Raw genomic sequence first — 24,446 nt, forward strand, 5'->3', positions numbered from 1 at the left:
GTTGAATGGGCGGTGGGTACACTGTTAAATCTGATGTTGAATGGGTGGTGGGTACACTGTTAAATCTGATGTTGAATGGGTGGTGGGTACACTGTTAAATCTGATGTTGAATGGGTGGTGGGTACACTGTTAAATCTGCTGTTGAATGGGCGGTGGGTACACTGTTAAATCTGCTGTTGAATGGGTGGTGGGTACACTGTTAAATCTGCTGTTGAATGGGTGGTGGGTACACTGTTAAATCTGATGTTGAATGGGTGGTGGGTACACTGTTAAATCTGCTGTTGAATGGGCGGTGGGTACACTGTTAAATCTGCTGTTGAATGGGCGGTGGGTACACTGTTAAATCTGCTGTTGAATGGGCGGTGGGTACACTGTTAAATCTGCTGTTGAATGGGCGGTGGGTACACTGTTAAATCTGCTGTTGAATGGGCGGTGGGTAGGCCTGGAAAGCGTTGAAAACCCAACGCGGGCTTGTTGTTGAAAAAGACGTCAAGCCATAGGCTATTTTTAGCATCATACAGTAGTAGCCGCCTGTCTGAGTGGGCTCTCAGGTGCATTCAGCTACTTATTTCCACACCTTCCAACCGACTGATCTCCTGACTTCATTTGACTGCCAGTCTGTAGTAATCTGTCTGTTTGGTGGAGAGCTACTTTTACTGACTAAAATAACTATGTGTAAAGTTGAATACAGTAAATAGCACTGTTGATTTAATGCATAAATGATATTATGGCATTTTCATCTTGGAAACAATAACATGCCTGGTTAAAAAACGAAACAACCTATGGTAGATCAGCCTGAATCAGTGTCTATAACAGTTGAAAACACCTCAAACAAACACCAGGTAAATGAACTTACAATGAACACTAAAGCCATAAATAATGTCAATTATCTAAAAGCACTTCTTTATCATCTCCTCCTCTCTCTGTCTGTCTACAGTATGTGTCTTTATAAGTGCAATGCAAACTATGATATGGTATATTGCGTTTATGCTCTGCCCCTCCCCCCACAATAAGGTCCTTAATTTAATTTAATTTGATCTTAATTTAATTAAAAACTCACAGTGAACATCAACAGTGACTCCAGGTGAAGTGATTGTAGCGATGTTGTTCTTTGCCTGACAGTAGTATGTTCCACTGTCACTGGGTTGGATGTTAGAGATGGTCTTTATGTTCCTCTGTGCCACTTCAGTGTTGTCTTTGAGAAGGATGTAGCTCTGGATTGGATTTGATCCACTGCTGCTGCAGGTCAAAGTCACAGAGCTTCCTTTGACAACATCTCCTGGTGGACTCACTGACAACATGACATTCTTGGGACCATCTGTTGGAGAAACATTTAAGTCACTTTAAAAGCCTTCTTTATCATTAATCACTCACTGAAATATCTGACAAAAACACTGTAAACATTTTTGCGACTAATGATGCTGTTGTTTTATTGTCTGGAAAAAAAAGTTGAAAATATTAAAATCAAATCGAAACACTTGGTTCACTTACACTGAACATCTAGAGAGTGTGGTGATGATCTCTGGGATCCATGTTTGTTTGTCCCCTGACATCTGTACTGTCCAGAGTCTGCAGGAGACACCTTCTCCTTCACCAGCTGAGGACCAGTGGAGATAGATCTGCTTCCACTGTCTTTGAACCAGGTGTAGATGTCTACTGGTGGGTTGGCATCACTGCTGCAGGTCAGAGTCACTTTGCGGCCCTCAACAATGTCTCCTGGTGGATCCACTGATACTGAAGGCCTTTCTGGAGGGTCTATAGAGGAATAAAGATCAATATGCTCAAATAAACATTTTTCATTAATGTATATAGACCAGCGGCCTTCAAGGTTTTTCAGGCCAAGGACCCCTTAGCTGACAGAGAGATGAAGCAGGGACCCCCACTACAATGTATAACATTGTGTTGCAGATTAAACTTTTCAGCACTTTTAACAGCCCTATCATCAGTGTTGTGTGAATTAATGTATTTAAATATGTTGGATTCATATTAATGTGTATTTTCAAAACCACTTAAACCCTTAATGTTTAGTAAACCTGACCTTTCAATTTGCGTTTTGTCTGCTCTTTTTTTCCCTCTACATCAAACCTCTTTGCTGAAAATACCTGATATGAGCTTGTAGATCTGCTATTTATGGCTAAAGTTCTCCTCAGAATATGGATACTAGGGTTCAAGTGGTTAATGTAAAATAAAAAGGTTCCTATCACACAAAGATTTGGCAACCTCCCTGTGGTAACTTTATAACCTGTTGAAGACCCCTTATCGAGTTAACTGCATTTTTCACTAGAGATGAACAATAACAATAATTCATGTCTGAATAATGTGTCTAAATTACACCAGCTACAGGATCTGCTGCAACTCTTATTTATTTTAAAAGACAACTAAAGACCTATCTGTTTGGCGCTAGATTTCATTGAGTTACTTTTCTCTTTCTCTTCTTCACTGTAACTATGTTATTTATTTCACTTCTTTTGTTTTATGCATCATAATGTTATTTATAATTGTGTTTTCTTTGAGCACATTGAATGTCCTTATTGTTGAAATGTTTAAATAAAACTGTCTTGCCTATCAGTTCAATGCAAAGTATGATGGACAATATGTGAACTGTATTTATGCTCATGCACCCTCGCCAACTAAAGTCATCAATGTAATTGTATCTTAATTAAATTATAAACTCACAGTGAACATCAACAGTGACTTCAGGTGAAGTGACAGTAGCGATGTTGTTATTTGCCTGACAGTAATATCTTCCACTGTCACTGGGTTGGATGTTAGAGATGGTCTTTATGTTCCTCTGTGCCACTTCAGTGTTGTCTTTGAGAAGGATGTAGCTCTGGATTGGTGGATTTGATCCACTGCTGCTGCAGGAGAAAGTGACTGATCTTCCTTTAACAACATCTCCTGGTGGACTCACTGACAACATGACATTCTTGGGACCATCTGTTGGAGGAACATTTATGTCACTTTAAAAGCCTTCTTTATCATTAATCACTCACTGAAATATCAGACAAAAGATGATGCTGTTGTTTTTTTGTCTGGAAAAAAAGTTAAAAATATTAAAATCAAATCCAAACCAAACACTTGGTTCACTTACACTGAACATCTAGAGAGTGTAGTGATGATCTCTGCATTCCATGTTTGTTTGACACCTGACAGGTGTACTGTCCAGAGTCTGTAGGAGACACATTCTCCTTCACCAGCCGACGACCAGTGGAAATAGAACTGCTTCCACTGTCTCTGTACCAGGTGTATCTGTATACTGGTGGGTTGGCATCACTGCTGCAGGTCAGAGTCACTTTGCGGCCCTCAATAACGCGTCCTGGTGGATCCACTGATACTGAGGTCATTTCTGGAGGGTCTATGGAGGAATAAAGATGAATATGCTCAAATAAACATTATTTTATTCATTTATCTAGGCCAGGGGTCTTCAACGGTTTTCCGCCCAAGAACCCCTTAGCTGACAGAGAGATGAAGCAGGGACCCCCAATACATTTTGTATAACATTGTGTTGCAGATTAAACTTTATCATCACTTTTAACAGCACTATCATCAGTGTTGTGTAAATTAATATATTTAAATATGTTGGAGTCATGTTAATGTGTATGTTCAGAACCACTTAAACCCTTTATATTTTGTAAACTTTCAATTTGTACTTTGTCTCCTCTTTTTTCCCTCTACACCATACCTCTTTGCTGAAAATACCTGATATGAGCTTGTAGATCTGCTATTTGTGGCTAAAGTTCTCCTCAGAATATGGATACTCTAGGGTTCAAGTGGTTAATGTAAAAAAAAGTTCCTATCACACAAAGATTTTGGCCCCCCTGTAGTAACTCTGAGGACCCCATAGGGGTCCCGGACCCCCTGTTGAAGACCCTGATCTCTAGGCAACTGTATGTTTCATTAGAGATGAACAATAACAATAATTCATGTGTGAATAATGTGTCTAAATCACACCATTGGTGGCTAAAATAATAAAACACTGAACTCTAACGCCATCAATAATGTACATTCTCGGCCCGGACTGCTGGCGTAGCGGTCCGGGCACCTAGGCTTCTTTGTAACCTGAGAGTACATCGCAAGTTTGAGTCCTGATCCAGACAATCTTTGCTGCAGGTCTCTATCCATCTCTCTATAAATAAAGGCCTAAATATCTTTGAAAAATGTAATATTTCCTCCTCTTCCTCTCTATGTCTGTATCTTTATTAAACCATAAACATGTTGAAGCAGCATTTAGTTTTTTTCTGGAACAAAGTCACAGTAAACTACAGGTTCTACTACTGACTCTCTTATTTATTATAAAACACAAATAAAGACCTTTATGTTTGATGCTGCCTTTCATTGAGTTACTTTCATTTTTCTCTTTTCTTTCTCTTCTTCACTGTAACTGTATCTGTTATTTATTTCACTTCCTCTGTTTTATGCATCATAATGTTATTTATAATTGTGTTTTCTTTGAGCACATTGAATGTCCTTGTTGTTGAAATGTGTTTAAATATAACTGTCTTGCCTATCAGTGCAATGCAAAGTATGATGGAGAATATTTAAACTGTATTTATGCTCATACACCCTCGTCCACTAAAGTCATCAATGTAATTTAATCTTAATTAAATTATAAACTCACAGTGAACATCAACAGTGACTTCAGGTGAACTGATTGTAGCGATGTTGTTCTCTGCCTGACAGTAGTATGTTCCACTGTGACTGGGTTGGATGTTAGAGATGGTCTTTATGTTCCCCTGTGACATCACAGTGTTGTCTTTGAGAAGGATGTAGCTCTGGATTGGTGGATTTGAACCACTGCTGCTGCAGGAGAAAGTGACTGATCTTCCTTTGACAACATCTCCTGGTGGACTCACTGACAACATGACATTCTTGGGACCATCTGTTGGAGAAACATTTATGTCACTTTAAAAGCCTTCTTTATCATTAATCACTCACTGAAATATCTGACAAAAACACGTAAAAAAGAAATTGAACAAAATTGTATGATGCTGTTTTGTTTTGTTTGTCTGGAAAAAAGTTGAAAATATTAAAATCAAATCCAAACACTTGGTTCACTTACACTGAACATCTAGAGAGTGTAGTGATGATCTCTGGGATCCATCTGTGTTTGACACCAGACAGAAGTACTGTCCAGAGTCTGTAGGAGACAAATTCTCCTTCACCAGCTGAGGACCAGTGGAGATAGATATACCGTCTCTGTACCAGTAGTAGTTGTCTACTGGTGGGTTGGCATAACTGTTGCAGGTCAGAGTCACTGTACTGCCCTCAATAACGCCTCCTGGTGGATACACTGATACTGAGGTCATTTGTGGAGGGTCTATGGAGGAATAAAGATCAATATGCTCAAATAAACATATTTCATTAATTTATCTACGCCAGGGGGTCTTCAAGGTTTTTCCGCCCAAGGACCCCTTAGCTGACAGAGAGATGAAGCAGGGACCACCACTACATAATTTTATAACATTGTGTTGCATATTAAACTTTATCAGCACTTTTAACAGCACTATCATCAGTGTTGTGTTAATTAATGTATTTAAATATGCTGGATTCATGTTAATGTGTATAATCAGACATTTAACCACTTAAAGCCTTAATATTTAGTAAACCTGACCTTTCAGTTTGTATTTGGTCTGCTCTTTTTTCCCTCAACACCAAACCTCTTTGCCTATTTTTATTAACAAGGTGAGAATAACTTTATAAACCCCAATACAAACTATGAGACTGTCTCTAAGTACAATTTATCACAATGATACTGTATTATACTCACCACTACGAACACCTGTGAGATATGAAAAACAAACAAAAATGGTTAATATTCAGTTTTCTTTTTTCTTTTTCTTTTTACAATGTGAGATAATAATTCTTCTGATCACACAATATGACATGTGAAGTAGTGGAAAGTACCTCAATATGATGATGTAATATAATAGAATTGAATAAGATCTATTCATCTTTACCTCAATAATTTAATACATGTATCTAGCTGTTTAACACAGTATTAGACTTGTATTTAGCTGTTTAGAAGGCCTTCATGTTTTCACTGTGAACATGAAGTCCATTTAGACGGTTCTTACCAGGCAGCAGGATCAGAATCACACTGATGGTCTTCAGGAACATCATGGTGTTTTGAGGTAAAAACCTCAGCGTCAAACAACTGCAATGAAACACACACTTTAACAACTTAAATCTATGGTTGCAATTTCCAATTTTAATGTTACATTAAGTCATATTTTCAAATTTAAACCGTATGTGTGATATAAAATCATTGAAGATTTATATCACTCCCAATGTTCTTCTTCAGACTCCACCTCAGCCCGTAGCACTTCCCCTAGCCTTGATGACCTTGCAGTTTTATGCAAAGGTTAAAATGTAATTTAGATAGCATGTTATTTAGAGAGATACCAGGTTAATGTGTTGACCTGGCATCCTATCATTCTGTATAGTGTCAATGTACATATTCATTATTTTTTGTTATCATAATGTTAGGTTCTTGGTTTACCTATGATCCTACCCAGTGAACCATAGTCAGCTATTAGACGTCCGTCTAAAACTGAGTTATAACTGCTCTAAAAATTCAAGTTTTTTCAACTTTTAAGCATCCATATATAGAATGTCTATATATAGCCGTTGAACATTATAACCCGGTTTTAGCCAAGACGTATTTTAAACGTCTAATAGCTGGGAAAATGCTCAGTGGGTAGATTACTATCTCTATGCATGTGATGTATTACCTTTGTTTACCTAATTTACTGTAAATCACTCTGAATTAAGAGCGTCTGATAAATGCCTACATTAAAATGATAAATGATACGTCATCCCACACATCTCTGTTTTGTTTGAATTGATAATGACCTCATGATAACTCTTCATATTATGCTCTTTTATATAAATGATATTTTTTGTATTAAGTTACAAAGAGGTAATTCAGACATACTCACTTGTCACTCACTTCAGACGTCCGTCTCTACGGTAACAGTGGTCTAAACGTACTGATAATAATCAGTATGCATCAGGCTGATCAACACACAGAGAACTAAAAGAGGAAGTTAAGATGAAAACCACTAGAACATCGTTGTTGTCGGGCAGAAACCTCACATCTCAAAACTTCAACTTTTTAATGTTTTTTACATAGATGAATGCCCTACCACAAGAGTGTCGCACAAAAGTAGTGAAAACAGCAGATCTACAAGCGCACAAGTTATGAGCTTGTGGATCTGCTATTTTCACTATTTTAAATTGTTTAAAACAATTACAATATTTTAAAAAGGAAGGGTTCTGGACATATACAAGGTTTCCACTCTTACATATGGACGATATGTAGTTTCCTCTCTAACGCCCTCTTTTCACACATTGTTTGCAGTTGAGAATAAAAACTACTGATGAATATGACTTCACTGTTCTCTGTCTTAAAGGAGCAGTTCACCCAAAACATTACTTGTTGTCTCCAGGGCAAAAGGCATGTCGAGAGAGTATGTTTTGCACCCTGACCGCCCGTCCGTCCGTCCGTCCGTCTGTCCGTGCGTCCAGAAATACTATACTTTTACTCCACTACAATTATTTGAAAACATTAGTTAGGCCTATTAGTTACTTTGTAGATTCTGATTATTATTACAAAACATACATTAACCACTTCAACCCTGTATACATTTCAGCCATTTGAAAATAGCAGATCTACAAGCCCACGATGCGATGCATTGTGAGCTTGTAGATCTGCCATTTTCAAAAGATGGGACATTCTGCAAGAGATGCTCCGATCGATAATGCCTCTATCGGCACACACACACACACACACACACACACACACACACACACACACACACACACAGACAGACAGACAGACAGACAGACAGACAGACAGACACACACACACACACAGTGCTAACACAGAGAGAGGGAGACATGCAGGAGGAGAAATAGCCCTGGTCTCAAAGTGAAGTTGTTAACGTTGTCAAACGTCTTGGATAGAGAGAGGACTGGAATAATAACTGATCATCTCAAATATAGATCTACTACTAACCTTTGTTGTTGCTGTTGTCATCTCAAATTGACCAGACAAACTAAAATCCACCATTTTAGAGAGTTGCTCCAACTTCCTTGCATTAGATCAGAGTGATCTCTCTGTGGATGTGTTTTCAACACAAATATGCATATTATTGCCAGTCAGTAACACTAGCAGACTAACGATGGCTCGTTGAGCCTGTAGGTGCATTTGACCACATGTCATAGCAGGCAATAAACAGCACTAATTAATGCCAGCTGTAAATGCTTGTCGTCGATGTCTTGTGTCTGTGTATTGTGTGTTTGTGTGTATAACATCCAACTGAATGTTTTCTAGCCTAGATATAAAGTAATTCCCTGTAGAGCAGGGGTCTTCAACAGGGGGTCCGGGACCCATAGGGGGTCCTCAGTGTTACTACAGGGGGGTCTCCAAATCTTTGTGTGATAGGACCTTTTTCTTTTATTTACATTAACCACTTGGAGAGCCCTAATATCCCTATATTCTGAGGGGAACTTTAGAAGAGGTAGAGTGTAGAGGCAAAAAGAGCAGACCAAGTACGGACTCAAGGACTGCCTAGGGTCAGGTTTACTATGTTAGTCTATGTGCCGATTGAAAAGCGTCAGATTCAAAACAACAGTGCAACGTTTGTGGTCAGTCAAGCTTAGCGTGTGTCAAGTCAGATGAAAGTAAAGTCTTATTTTCCGGTCGGTGGCTTTCAAAATAAGAGCACTTTTGTCAAGTTATAGGCAAGTAAGTGACTTCTGGTCTGTGGAATTTAAAATAAGAGCCCAGACAGCTGACCTAAAATATACTGTGTTTGAAGAATGAGTTTTCACTGTTGATACAATTAAAAATATAAAATAACAAGTGTGAACCATATATAGCTATTGAGATATTTGGCATAAGTATTGAGGTATGACATTTTGTCTGGCGTACAGCCCCAGAATTTACAAGTAGAAAGTAAAGTGTTAAAATTGTACCTATCATTTTATAATGCCAATTTACTTTTCGGGCAAGTAGAACTTGACCTGCAATTGCCCGACGGCAATAACAATCATTAAATATATAAATACTGCTACAGTAACACAATAAATAGAAGGATTTATGGATTTGACGCTGTCACGGTCACTGGAAGCAGTATCTGCCGATCCCGATATTACCGATCATCTCTAAAAGGAATCTTTGCTCTACCGTTTATATACGGGAAAATGTACATTTAAAAATGTCACTGAAATCACACCAGTTCGATTAATAACAAATATCTATTTTGGAGGAGGATGGCCAACTTGGCCATAGTGACACACATGTACTGTTGATTAAAAACATAATTAGACACAACAGACCAGATGTTTCTGATACATTACAATATCTTTTATTGTTTTTATTAACAAACTGTAATGATTATTTTTGCAGATTTTGCACACAGGGCCATTTAAATATTTAAATCTTTTAACGTTCTGATTACATTTCCATCTAAATAAACTGCAGAGGTTGCGATTGGTTCCAGAGAGATTATAAAGGCTCTGATTGGTCAATAATTGTAAAACTGTACTTGGTTAAAACTATAATAATGTCTCATAGTTGTTGTTGAGTTGGTCCATGACGAAAATCTACAAAAACAATGTTAACAGTATCCACATCTATATTATGCTAAAATCAACAACAACACGGTTGTTTACACACTTATAAATCATTTGAAGCATTTTGCTTTAAGCAGCTGAACCATAATATAACATCGTTGTTGTCGGGCAGAAACCTCTTATCTCCATATTTTACTTTGTTTGTGTTTTTTTCCCGTAAATAAACGTTCCTACTTAATCATACTTCAGCTTCACACAAAAGCATCAAAAGTTATCCTGATTATCATCCTGAAGCTGTGTGGAGCTTCAGGCTGATTGGCTCCAGTGTAGGCCATTACAAGAGGGAGGGGATTAGAATTTCCCTAAACCAATCCTAAGGGATCCCCACCCCCACCTCCGGACACTCATTGGACAATACATTTCGTACCGAATAAATCCTATAGGTTCACGTTTACAACACCAGACCAAGAGGTGGTCCACTCAGAGAGGGGGCGGGGTCTATGGTCTGGAACCAGACTAATCAAAAGTAGCAGATCTACAAGCACGAAAACGCGTCGCTTCGCGCTGCGTTTCAAGCTTTTATGTAGATCTGCTACTTTATCATTTATTTATTTTTTAAATCCTGAAAAGTAACAGTTTTGGAACATATGAGGTTTCCATCACGACAAGAGACGATACATATATTTGCAGGAATGCAGTAATTAAACCTCAGTGAAAAGGAGCATTAGTCACAGTAAACATTACATTTCACCATAATACACATCACACAAACATGTGTAAGTCAGTCAGTAGATAGTTAGTCATGCAGTATAAAGTTATAAAGTTATGCTGGTTGTTAAAATGTTTTTCTGTTGAGGTTTCAGTAGATGAGGATAGAGAGACCATTGGTCAATCTGAAGGTCACCGGTTGGACCCCTGGTCTGCCCCAGTCTAAAGACACCACCTCACACTAACTTCAAACTTAGCCTAGTTACAGCTTAAATGGCTTTAAAAAGAACATTTAGACCAGGAAAATATCTGTAATTTTTTAATATATATTTATTAATTAAAAAAAAACCATTTGTAACATATTTTTGTTCCAGGGACCCCCAGAAGCAAAGATTTGAGTTATATATATGTTCAAAGATTTGCACACATTTTCACGATTTTTCAAAAATAGCAGATCTACAAGCTCATAGCGTGGCACTCGGTGCCGCTCTATGAGCTTGTAGATCTGCTATTTTTGAATGGCCAAATAAATCTAAAATGACAGAGATGCATGCCCGGATTGAATGGGTTAAGCTATAACCTAAGTTTGAACTTAGTGTGAGGTGATGCAACTGACCCCTGACCCCTAACAGAGAGCTCGTCTGAGCCATCTGAGCATCCATCTGCTGGGTGTATAATATAGAGCACTGAAGTCTGAGGTAAGTTACACATCCTCCTAGCCTGGCATTGTCCAGACTCATAACGTGGATTCACTCTCACGTTCCTCCCCGGTATCAGTCTGGACTTCAGGCCAATAGGGAGCGAGTATGAGAAATCAGACAATGATTTTGATGCTTTTCACTGTGTTGTACGAACAGCAGTTGAAACGCAGTCACTGATTGGCCCGATCACTTTCTGATTTCTCATACTCGCTCCCTATTGGGCCTGAAGTCCAGACTGATACCGGGGAGGAACGTGAGAGTGAATCCACGTTATCGGTCTGGACAATGCCAGGCTAGCATCCTCCTACCTGGGTCACCTTTTTTTCCCCCCCTCCATTCTGAATTCCCATAGACGTGTTTAATATGGCATCAGATGATAACTGTGTTCCAAAAATAAACAAATGATCCCTGCCGGTTGACTTGGATATGAAGTATGAACTGACGCTGAGAAAACTCTAACGTTACCGTCGCCAAATTAATTACATTTTCGCCGGAAACAGACTGTATCAAATATGAGTGACTGACTATCATAAACGATACAGAGCCTCCTTGACAATATCTCTATGTATATAATATATAAAATCTCTATATATAATATCTATACATTATAAACTATACCTGACATTAGCACCGGGACAATTTGTTTATTTTTTAGACCACAATTCTTTGGATTGGACGAGTGACGTCAGAACTTCAGTAATCTACAGAAAAGTCCCCCAGAGAGCAGAAAATACTCCCTTTATGTACCTTAATACTGCTCTAACATTTACCATAATATATTCATATATATATCGTTGCTGTCGGGTGGAAACCGTTATTTTTTTATTATTATTATTCTAAACATTTTAAAATGTTAAATCTGCTATTTTCACTAATTTTGTGCGACACTCACTTGTGTGATAAAGTCATTCATTTATGAAAAAAACATAACAATTTGATACAAAAGGTTTCTGCCCGGTAACAGCAATATATATTCACCTGTTTCCTAGGCTGTGTGTTTTCCACTTCCCGTCGATTTGATCCAATGAAATCCAATGAAATCCAATGAAACGGGTCAGATGACCAATGAAATCCAATGAAACTGTTCAGATGACCAATGATATCCAATGAAATCGACAGGAGGTGGAAAACACACAGCCTAGGAAACAGGTGAATATATATAGTCTTATTATTATTATGAAGTAAAGTTCTCTGTTGTTTCTGCTCTTAAACTAAGAAGCTGATCTAAGCTGTATGTCAGTGTTCAGGCAGCAGAACAATGATCATTATAAATGTAAATGAATTAATCCTCATGGCTTTGTCAGTGGTGGAAAGTAACTAAGTACATTTACTTAAGTAATGTATGTACTTAGGTACAATTTTGAGGTACTTTTACTTTACTGGACTATTTTCAATTTTCAGTACTTTTACTTCTACTCCACTACATCTCAGAGGCAAATATTGTACTTTTACTCCACTACAATTATTAGAACATTTTACTTGTTACTTTGCAGATATAAATTATTACATTCTAAAACATAGGCTACATTAACTTCTTTAGCCTTATTTTATACCTAGGCTATTTGAAAATAGCCGACCTACAAGCTCACAACGCGTCGCATCGCGACGCTTTATGAGCTTGTAGATCTGCTAGTTTCAAACATTTTAGTACTTTTACTTTTGGTACCTTAAGTACATTTTTATACCAATACTTTTATACTTTTACTCAATTTTGAATTCCGGACTTTTACTTGTAACAGAGTAGGCCTACTTCCACATTGCAGTATTGATACTTTTACTTAAGCAAAAAAACATTTGAGTACTTTTTCCACCACTGGTCTTTTGTTTACATGTTGGACTCTTCTTCTACAACTCTGGTGTCCTGGTCAGCAGAGGAGAGGAGGCCTCGTCTACGACCAGCATCACTCCCACTGATGTTCACGTAATCTGGACCGTCCTCCTGGAACATGACCACACCCACTTCAATATGAATCACATTCACAACCATGAAGATTATGTTCACTTCACTGGAACATGACCACACCCACTTCAATATGAATCACATTCACAACCATGAAGAAAGACATCATAAGTGTATATTATGTTCACTTCACTGGCTCCACATCACCTTCAGGACGGAATGCAAGATCTCTGTGGGAGCCGAGTTTGAAGCTTTAAGAAGAGAGCTCAGGTTGTGTGACTGAGAATTTAATTAACAATTACCAACACCTGAGTGTGCAGGGGGGGGTCAGAGCGACACAGTTTTTTTTACCGTAGTTTATGCGCGAGAAAAAAGGACTCTCTCCTTCCAAATTCCGCCGATTTTCGCAGTTTTTTTTTACTCACGCCGTTTGGTGAACCCCCCAAGGTTGGTGCCCTGTGCTGCGCTGCTTTTATCCGCCAGATTGGGACGTTCACGGCAGATTTTGCACCATTACGGTGCGTTCATCATCGGTGACGAGTGCCTCTAACAGCCGCTGCGTGCAGCGAGCTGCGAGTCGCAACCTGTCTGTGTGCCAGGATGCGAGGCTCACACAATCACAGCATGCGTCCTCCTGCGTCTAATGGCTGTACATGGGGCCGACGCGTGCTTTAGCGTGATTGTGTGAGTGTGGATTCAGGAAGTAAATTCCTAGCCTCGATCTCCAGGCTTTTATTTTTCAGTTTTGCTAAAAAATAAAAGCTTGGAAATTCCTGTCCCAGCTGTTGGTACGCAAAAGCGCCTCACGTCTCGTCTGATGTGGTGCGCATTATTTATTTTGGGTGCGCATGCGCACCAGTTATGTGCACCCCTGGCTATAGCCTCCTTCCATGTTAAAGGATTCACAAAAGTCAAATTTTTCCGATTCTACCAGACCCCCGTGCGTGTAACGAAACGATCTCCGTGACCGTCGCTCACAGAGAATATTCCTTGATTTTTCAAAGGTTCAGTAAAATCGCCGTTTTCACTGGAAATGGGACGATAGACGGATGAATTAACTAATTAATTAATTCCTGGTAGTGAATGAGTTAATTAGTTTAAAAAAACAATGTCTTTGTTATTTTTATGCCATTTGCTTTTAAAACCCTGTAGCTCTTTGTGATTTGCAAACATTTAAAGTGTGTTATAAATCAATGTATTATTATTATTAGTAATAGCATTATTATTGTTATTATAGAATGAATCATTATAAATGAATGAAAGTAATGTAGATACTCACCTCTTTGTCCACGACAGAGCCTTGTTTCCTTTAGGAAAAGAAACAAGAAAAGAGAAACAACCAAACTTTTTACAATGTTTGTTACAATACTGACAAGATCATGATGTACTGTAGCTCAATAGATTATTGAAATCTGAGGCTTTTTTTGTTATACTATTTTAAATTGTTTTGGGGGAAAATGCTGCTAATTGTCTCCAAAAGTGACTCCTGAATCCTGACAGATTTCTACTATTTGTTTCATAAAGCTTTAAACCCATACCAACATGTATAATAACGTTACAATGTGACATAGCTCTGTTTAACACAATGCTGAACCCCCTCTAACTCTACATACTTTACCCATTTATGTCTTACATTGTTTTCATTACGTTGACATTGCTTTGGTAATGTAAACATATGTTTTCTGAAGCCAATGAAGCTCCTTTGAACTGAACTGAATCATATAGAAACTCAGCAGGTCATTAGAATGAGTGATGATGACAGCAAACTCACCAGAGCCACAACATAAGCAAAGGAAACAGCAGAACAGCCAACAGCTTGACTCCCATCACAACACGAAGGACCACCACATCACCTGCAAGAACAAATGACACCATATTTACAATTCATTACTGACAGAGAAAGAAATCAATCATTGCTTCAGTATCCTTCATCATCATCAGTATATTCTCAGTACATTTAATTTGATGCTTTATATTTTAAATAAATACCGGGATCCCCCAGGGCTCTGTACTAGATCCTCTAGAATTTCTGTCGACACCAAATCTCTTCAATGTAAAATAGCCGATCTACAAGCTTTTGGGCAGCTTTACATTTCTGACTAATAAAGTATTCAATCAAAGATCCACATTGTTTTCGGCAAATGTTTGCCCCAGAAAAGGGAGGATATTCACCCGTTTCCTAGGCTGTGTGTTTTCCACTTCCTGTCGATTTGATCCAATGAAATCCAAAGAAACTGGTCAGATGACCAATGATATCCAATGAAATCGACAGGAAGTAGAAAACACACGGCCTAGGAAACAGGTGAATAGGTTTCAAGAATTAGAGGCCCTCAGTTGTGGAGCTCTGTGGATGCATCACTAAAATCATCACTATCATTAACAATATCAAATTTCTGCCTCTCTGTTGTCCATATGTGACTGGGTACAATGCTTTATGCCGCAAGTTGGCATTTTTGATGTGTTCATTTGAATCTGGTTATCTATTGTAGTGCAAACTGAGATAATCCCTTCTAAAGAATTGTCACTTCTGATTTAGTTCTGATGTGTAGTCTCTACAAATCCGTTCTTTTTGTCTTTTTCTTCCTTTGTGCAGTGTTTGTGTTTTCATTTCTTTATTGCACTGCTGCTCCCCTTATGAGAGAGGAGAGGAGAGGAGAGGAGAGGAGAGGAGAGGAGAGGAGAGGAGAGGAGAGGAGAGCTAAAGTGGTGAGGTGAGTTGAGTACTCACTGTGTGTTGAGTCCATGATCATCTGCAGCAGCACCTCAGTAGAGTTGCTTTCTCCCACAGAGTTCCTGGTCTGACAGAAGTACCGTCCGGTCTGGTGGAGCTGCAGAGAGGTCAGAACCAGAACCTGTCCTCCTGACCCTACCTGGACCAGGGAGCCGGAGGACCCAGCAGCAGGTCCGGGGGTCCTCTGGTACCAGGTGTAGCTGCTTACCGCTGGGTTGGCATCAGCGCTGCAGATCATGTTCACACGGCCTCCCTCTGCCACGCTGTCTGATGGAAAGACCTCCACCAACACACTCACTGGTGCATCTGCACGACAAAAAGATAAACCTTTTAGTTGTTATAAAAAAAATAAAGTGTTGAATGAGGTTCAAATTGAATTCCTTTAGAATAATGGAATTGTAATGTTATTTTTTTTCACTTACAAAGAACCACGGTAGTGTTCTCTGGGGGAGCTGAAGAGGGGACATGAGCTGGAAAAAAGATGAGAGTATGTTGTCATCAGTAATCTGGTATTTATTATCATTTACCAAATGTCAAGTGAGCACTTTGGGCTAAGCTTACCGACAAGAACTAACTATGTGTAACGTTTAATACAGTAAATAGCACACAGTTGATTTAATGCCAAAATGATTAAAAAATAAATAACTATATAACAGTTGAAAAAAACGTAAATGAACTTACACTGAACATCTAGAGAGTGTGGTGATGAACTCTGGGATCCATGTTTGTTTGTCACCTTAACAACCTCTCCTGGTGGATCCATTGATATGGAAGTCTTCCCTGGGGGAGCTGAAGAGGGGGCATGAGCTGGGGAAAAGATGAGAGTATGTTGTCTTCATCAGTAATCTGGTATTTATTAACATTTACCAAATTTCAAGAGAGCACTTTGGGCTAAGTTTAATCTAGCTCTAAGTGTTGGAAAGCGTCTGTTGCAGAAAATCTGCTGTTGAATGGGTGGTGGGTACACTGTTAAATCTGCTGTTGAATGGGTGGTGGGTACACTGTTAAATCTGATGTTGAATGGGTGGTGGGTACACTGTTAAATCTGATGTTGAATGGGTGGTGGGTACACTGTTAAATCTGATGTTGAATGGGTGGTGGGTACACTGTTAAATCTGCTGTTGAATGGGCTTATTTTCACACCTTCCAACCGACTGATCTCCCGACTTCACTTGACTGCAGTCTGTAGTCTGTTTGGTGGAGAGCTACTTTTACTGGCTAAAATAACCATGTGTAAAGTTGAATACAGTAAATAGCACTATTGATTTAATGCATAAATGATATTATGGCATTTTCATCTTGGAAACAATAACATGCCTGGTTAAAACAACAAAACGATCTATGGTAGATCAGCCTGAATCAGTCTCTATAACAGTTGAAAACACCTCAAACAAACACCATGTAATTGAACTTACACTGAACACTAAAGCCATCAATAATGTCAATTATCTAAAAGCACTTTTTTTATCGTCTCCCCTCTTCCTCTCTCTGTCTGTCTGTCTACAGTATGTGTCTTTATAAGTGCAATGCAAACTATGATATGGTATATTGTGTTAATGCTCTGCCCCTCCCCCCACAATAAGGTCCTTAATTTAATTTGATCTTAATTAAATTATAAACTCACAGTGAACATCAAGGGTGACTCCAGGTGAATTGACAGTAGCGATGTTGTTCTTTGCCTGACAGTAGTATGTTCCACTGTGACTGGGTTGGATGTTAGAGATGGTCTCTGTCTTCTTCCATGCCACCACAGTGTTGTCTTTGAGAAGGATGTATCTCTGGATTGGTGGATTTGAACCACTGCTGCTGCAGGAGAAAGTGACTGATCTTCCTTTAACAACATCTCCTGGTGGACTCACTGACAACATGACATTCTTGGGACCATCTGTTGGAGAAACATTTATGTCACTTTAAAAGCCTTCTTTATCATTAATCACTCACTGAAATGTCTGACAAAAACACATACAAACGTTTTTTTAACAAATAATGCTGTTGTTTTGTTGTCTGGAAAAAAGTTTAAAATATTAAAAACTAATCCAAACACTTGGTTCACTTACACTGAACATCTAGAGAGTGTGGTGAAGTCTGGGATCCAAGTTTGTTTTTCCCCTGACAGATGTACTGTCCAGAGTCTGTAGGAGACACATTCTCCTTCACCAGCTGAGGACCAGAGGAGATAGATCTGCTTCCTTTGTACCAGGTGTATCTGTTTACTGGTGGTTTGGCATCACTGCTGCAGGTCAGAGTCACTGTACTGCCCTCAACAATGTCTCCTGGTGGATTCACTGATACTGAAGGAATTTGTGGAGGGTCTATGGAGGAATAAAGATGAATATGCTCAAATAAACATTATTTGATTAATGTATCTAGGCCAGGGGGTCTTCAACGTTTTTCTGCCCAAGGACCCCTTAGCTGACAGAAAGATGAAGCAGGGACCACCAATACATTTTGTACAACATGGTGTTGCAGATTAAACTTTATCAGCACTTTTGACAGCACTATCATCAGTGTTGTGTAAATTAATGCATTTAAATATGTTGGATTCATGTTAATGTGTATGTTCAGACATTTAACCACTTAAAGCCTTAGTATTTTGTAAACTTTCAATTTGTACTTTGTCTGCTCTTTTTCCCCTCTACACCAAATCTCTTTGCTGGAAATAGCTGATATGAGCTTGTAGATCTGCTATTTGTGGCTAAAGTTCTCCTCAGAATATGGATACTAGGGTTCAAGTGGTTAATGTAAAAAAAAATCACACAAAGATTTGTAGTAACTCTGAGGACCCCCTAGGGGTCCTGGACCCCCTGTTGAAGACCCTGATCTCTAGGTAACTGCATGTTTCACTAGAGATGAACAATAACAATAATTCATGTGTAAATAGTGTGTCTAAATCACACCAATGTAAAATAATAAAACACTGAACTCTAACACCATCAATAAAGTAAATGATCTGCCTGGACTGCTGGCGTAGCGGTCCGGGCACCTATAGGCTTCTTTGTAACCTGAGAGTACATCGCAAGTTTGAGTCCTGATCCAGACGATCTTTGCTGCAGGTCTCTATCCATCTCTCTCTCCCTGTTTACTGTCTGTCTTTACTATAAAAACTATAAATAAAGGCCTAAATGCCCCAAAACATATCTTTGAAAAATGTATTATTTCCCCCTTTTCCTGCTCTGTATAACTGTAACTGTATCTATTAATTTGCTTTGTTTTATGCATCATAATGTTAGTTATAATTGTGTTTTCTTTGAGCACATTGAATGTCCTTGTTGTTGAAATGTGTTTAAATAAAACTGTCTTGCCTATAAGTTCAATGCAAAGTATGATGGACAATATTTAAACTGTATTTATGCTCATGCACCCTCACGCACAAAGTCATCAATGTAATTTGATCATAATTAAATCATAAACTCACAGTGAACATCAACAGTGACTTCAGGTGAAGGGACAGTAGCGATGTTGTTCTTTGCCTGACAGTAGTATGTTCCACTGTCACTGGGTTGGATGTTAGAGATGGTTGTTATGTTCCTCTGTGCCACTTCAGTGTTGTCTTTGAGAAGGATGTAACTCTGGATTGGATTTGATCCACTGCTGCTGCAGGAGAAAGTGACTGAGCTTCCTTTAACAACATCTCCTGGTGGACTCACTGACAACATGACATTCTTGGGACCATCTGTTGGAGGAACATTTATGTCACTTTAAAAGCCTTCTTTATCATTAATCACTCACTGAAATGTCTGACAAAAACACATGCAAACGTTTTTTAACAAATAATGCTGTTGTTTTGTTGTCTGGAAAAAAAGTTAAAAATATTAAAAAATAATCCAAACACTTGGTTCACTTACACTGAACATCTAGAGAGTGTGGTGATGATCTCTGGCGTCCATGTTTGTTTTTCCCCACACAGATGTACTGTCCAGAGTCTGTAGGAGACACATTCACCTTCACCAGCTGAGGACCGGAGATAGATCTGCTGCCACTGTCTCTGTACCAGTAGTAGCTGTCTGCTGGTGGGTTGGCATAACTGCTGCAGGTCAGAGTCACTGTCATGCCCTCAATAACGTCTCCTGGTGGATCCATTGATACTGAAGGCCTTTCTGGAGGGTCTATGGAGGAATACAGATGAATATGCTCAAATAAACATTATTTCATTAATGTATCTAGACTAGGGGTCTTCAACATTTTTCAGCCCAAGAATCCCTTAGCTGACAGACAGATGAAACAGGGACCCCCAATACATTTTCTACAAAATTATGTTGCAGATTAAACTTTTTCATCACTTTTAACAGCACTACCATCAGTGTTGTGTAAATTAATATATTTAAATATACTGGATTCATGTTAATGTGTATGTTCAGACAATTAACCACTTAAACCCTTAATATGTATTAAACCTGACCTTTGTATTTTGTCTGCTCTTTTTTCCCTCTACACCAAACCTCTTGGAAATAGCTGATATGAGCTTGTAGATCTGCTATTTGTGGCTAAAGTTCTCCTCAGAATATGGATGCTAGGGTTCAAAGTTCCGATCACACAAAGATTTGGCGGCCCCCCTGTAGTAACTCTGAGGACCCCCTAGGGGTCCTGGACGACCTGTTGAAGACCCCTGATTTCTAGGCAACTGCATTTTCCACTAGAGATGAACAATAACAATAATTCATGTCTGAATAATGTGTTAAATAATAAAACACTGGGCTCTAACTCTATGTAATGCAAAGTATGATGGACAATATGTGAACTGTATTTATGCTCATGCACCCTCGCCAACTAAAGTCATCAACAATTTAATCTTAATTGAATTATAAACTCACAGTGAACATCAACAGTGACTCCAGGTGAAGTGACAGTAGCGATGTTGTTCTTTGCCTGACAGGAGTATGTTCCACTGTCACTGGGTTGGATGTTAGAGATGGTCTCTATCTTCCTCTGTGACATCACATAGTTGTTTTTGAACAGGGTGTAACTCTGGATTGGATTTGATCCACTGCTGCTGCAGGTCAAAGTCACTGAGCTTCCTTTGACAACATCTCCTGGTGGACTCACTGACAAAATGACATTCTTGGGACCATCTGTTGGAGGAACATTTATGTTACTTTAAAAGCCTTCTTTATCATCAATCACTCACGGAAATATCTGACAAAAACACAGTAAACATTTTTGGGACAAATGATGCTGTAGAAAGAAAGTTTTAAATATTAAAAACAAATACTTGGTTCACTTACACTGAACATCTAGAGAGTGTGGTGGTGAAGTCTGGGATCCATCTGTGTTTGTCACCTGACAGATGTACCGTCCAGAGTCTGCAGGAGACACATTCTCCTTCACCAGCTGAGGACCAGTGGAGATAGATCTGCTTCCACTGTCTTTGAACCAGGTGTATCTGTATACTGGTGGTTTGGCATCACTGCTGCAGGTCAGAGTCACTTTGCGCTCCTCAATAACTTCTCCTGGTGGATCCACTGATACTGAAGGAATTCCTGGAGCGTCTATGGAGGAATAAAGATGAATGTGCTCAAATCATTTGAACTATGTTCTAAGTGTTTAAAAAGTGTAAGGATGAACATGAACAATAATTGATACTGATACATAAAACAAGCTCACAGGGACAACAAAGGCTTCAGATGAATTGACTGAGGTGGTTCTGATGTTAGAGATGGTCACTATCTTACTCTGTGATATATTTTGTTATTTAAGAATGTTGTATTTCTGAATTGGTGGAAAGTGACTGAGCTTCCTTTGACAACATTGGTAGGTTGGTTCTCTCTCTCTCTCTCTCTGATAATGTATTATACTCACCACTACGAACACCTGTAAAATATATAAAATAATAAACAAAAATGGTTAATGTTCAGATTATATATATATTTATTTGAATATTCTGTTCACACAATATGTCAAGTAGTGTAAAGTAGCCCCCCCCATCAATATGATCATGTAATAGAATAGAATAAGATATTTAATTTAACACATGTATCTAGCTGTTTAACACAGTATTAGACTTGTATTTAGCTGTTTAGAAGGCCTTCATGTTTTCACTGTGAATATGAAGTCCATTTAGATGGTTCTTACCAGGCAGCAGGATCAGAATCACACTGATGGTCTTCAGGAACATCATGGTGTCTTGAGGTAAAAACCTCAGCATCAAACAACTGCAATGAAACACACACTTTAACCCCTTAAATCTATGGTTGTAACTTCCAATGTTAATGTTACATTAACCCATTAAAACCAGGAACACATCTGTGTAACTTTAACCATTATTTTATGCTATGGCTATTAAAAAATCACACTCTGTGTGAAGGAAGCGCTGCCTTTGATGAGGTTATTGAATTGGTGTGTGTGTGCGTGCGTGTGCGTGTGCGTGTGCGTGTGTGTGTGTGTGTGTGTGTGTGTGTGTGTGTGTGCGTGTGCACGTGTGCAGTGCTGGCGGGCCCCCTGGGTGCCACACGTGGCCCCTGGTGTGATTGTGATGGCAGACCCCTGGCAATGTTGGTGCGGATCGGAGCTGCGGTGCGCCTCACAGGTGCACATGTTATGTGTGTGTGTGTGTGCGTGTGTGCGTGTGTGTGTGTGTGTGTGTGTGTGTGTGTGTGTGTGTGTGTGTGTGTGTGTGTGTGTGTGTGTGTTTTGTGTGCATTTCTTGAAGTGCCGCATGTGTTGCATCTTTGCCGTCCGCAAACATACGGACGGACGGACGGACACGGCTAAAAAATAGCAGATCTACAAGCTCATAGCACGAGCTTGTATATCTGCTTTTTTTTTAAATGAAAATGTGTGCAAATCTTTAAATATATATATATATGTAAAGCGAACATTTTTAACTCAAATCTTTGCTTCTGGGGGTCCCTGGAACAACATATTTTGAGATGGGGGTCTGCGGACAAATACATATGATTTTGGGTGGTCCCTAACATGAAAAAGTTTTAGAACCCACTGAATATCATAGCAACATACATTTTTAAAAAACTGTTAGGATTTAGAAGACATTTGTAGAAACCCCCCTGAAGCAAAGATTTGAGTTAAAAATGTTCGCTTTAAAAATATATATATATATATTCAAAGATTTACACACATTTTCAAAAATAGCAGATCTACAAGCTCATAGCGCGGCACTCAGTGCCACGCTATGAGCTTGTAGATCTGCTATTTTTTAATAACCCCAAAGAAATCTAAAATGACACAGATGCGTTCCCTGTCTTAATGGGTAAAAAAAAAAGTGACATTTTCAAATTCAAAACATATAAAATCCCGTGGTTTCAAAAATGTGTACGTCTGTACGTCGTGCCACGCATTTCTGAATTGTCTGAATTGATAATGACCTCATGCTACCTTGTCAAAACCGCCCAAAACCGCTGCTGTCTTTTCTTTTAAATAGTGAAAATAGCCGATCTACAAGCTCACAGCGCTTTTGTGCGACACTCTTGTGTGATGAAGTAGGGAGTTAATTCACGAAAAAACATTAAAATATAGATACAAGGTTTCTGCCTGACAGCAACGATATACTCTTTTATATAAATTATTATTTATTTTTATTTTTTATAAAGAGGTAATTCAGACATACTCACTTGTCACTCTCTTCAGACGTCCGTCTCTACGGTAACAGCGGTCTAAACGTACTGATAATAACCAGGTCAACAACAACACACTCACAACTAAAAGAGGAAGTTAAGATGAAAACCACCAGAACATCCTTGTTGTCGGGCAGAAACCTCACATCTCCATACTTCAACTTTTTTATCTTTTTTTTTTGTCATAATTTATAAATTCTATTCATCATTATAAATGAGTGCAATCAATGAAAGTAATGTAGCTGTACTGTGTCCACGCCAGAGCCTTTAAAAAACATATATATATCATTTTTAAGCCCATTTTCGCAATGCAACGTGCAACAACTTGCAGTGGTGGAAAAAGTACTCACATTTTCTACTTAAGTAAAAGTATCAATACTGCAATATAGAAGTACTCTGTTACAAATAAGTTTTCAAATAATTGTAGTGGAGTAAAAGTACAATATTTGCCTCTGAGATGTAGTGGAGTAGAAGTAAAAGTACTGAAAATGGGAAATACTCAAGTAAAGTAAAAAATTCCTCAATTGTAAGTTAAGTACAGTACTTGAGTAAATGTACTTAGTTACTTTACACCACCCGACAACTTGCAACAACTTGCAACATTATCCCGAAACTGTGAGGGCTTGCATGGGCTCATTTCGTCAAGCAGAGATTGTTGCAACTATAGTTGTGTTGCAATTCATTTGTGTGAAGTCAATGGGCTTTAAAGAGGAACAACCACGTTTTACTGGGTTTGTTACAATACTGACAAGAACAGGATATAGTTCTTTTTTTTTAAATAGTTCTGGGGTTAAATTCTGACAGTTGTCCCCAAAAGTGTTTGATTGATTGATTGATTGATTGATTGATTGATGTACTTTATTTAGTAAGACATGAGAACAACAGTACATGGAAGTACAAATTCACAATACAAGATCTACTAAACTGGAAGACTCATAAAAGCACTGAGCTTGTTTCAAATGAGTTCCCCATGCACACAAATCATGATGACATATAAGAGACAGACAGATATACACAACTACTATAGAATGTCATACAATCAGTTTACAGGTTACTGGTATGAAGAGTGAGAAATATGTACAAAAGCAGAAAGAGAGAGGGGGGGTAGGGGGTAGGTTAGGTTAGGACTTACACAGGGGCCATTTTTCAATTGCAGCCTCCTGAAGGTGTATCTTCAGGGCAGTTTTGAAAGATAGTAGGGTTTTACACTCCTTTACTCCTTTTGGTAGGGCGTTCCACATTTTTGATGAATAGCATGA

General features: G+C 38.7%; 1 protein-coding gene across 1 annotated transcript in view; it reads right to left on the bottom strand.

Annotated features, from left to right (window-relative positions):
- The window catches only part of LOC311048683 (sialoadhesin-like), a gene marked incomplete at its 5' end in the record, with an annotated part of 40,007 nt that extends 22,520 nt beyond the window's left edge, over positions 1-17,487 (bottom strand). Inside the window, 3 exons of the mRNA XM_084061945.1 lie at positions 1,492-1,702; positions 16,356-16,408; positions 17,244-17,487. Of these exons, the coding sequence (XP_083918071.1) occupies positions 1,492-1,702; positions 16,356-16,408; positions 17,244-17,487 (508 nt within the window). The remainder of the gene's footprint in view (positions 1-1,491; positions 1,703-16,355; positions 16,409-17,243) is intronic.
- Positions 17,488-24,446: the final 6,959 nt, after the last annotated feature.

The sequence above is a fragment of the Gymnoscopelus microlampas genome (genome assembly GCF_963454915.1).
Source record: "Gymnoscopelus microlampas genome assembly, chromosome: 7".
Lineage (NCBI taxonomy): Eukaryota > Metazoa > Chordata > Actinopteri > Myctophiformes > Myctophidae > Gymnoscopelus > Gymnoscopelus microlampas.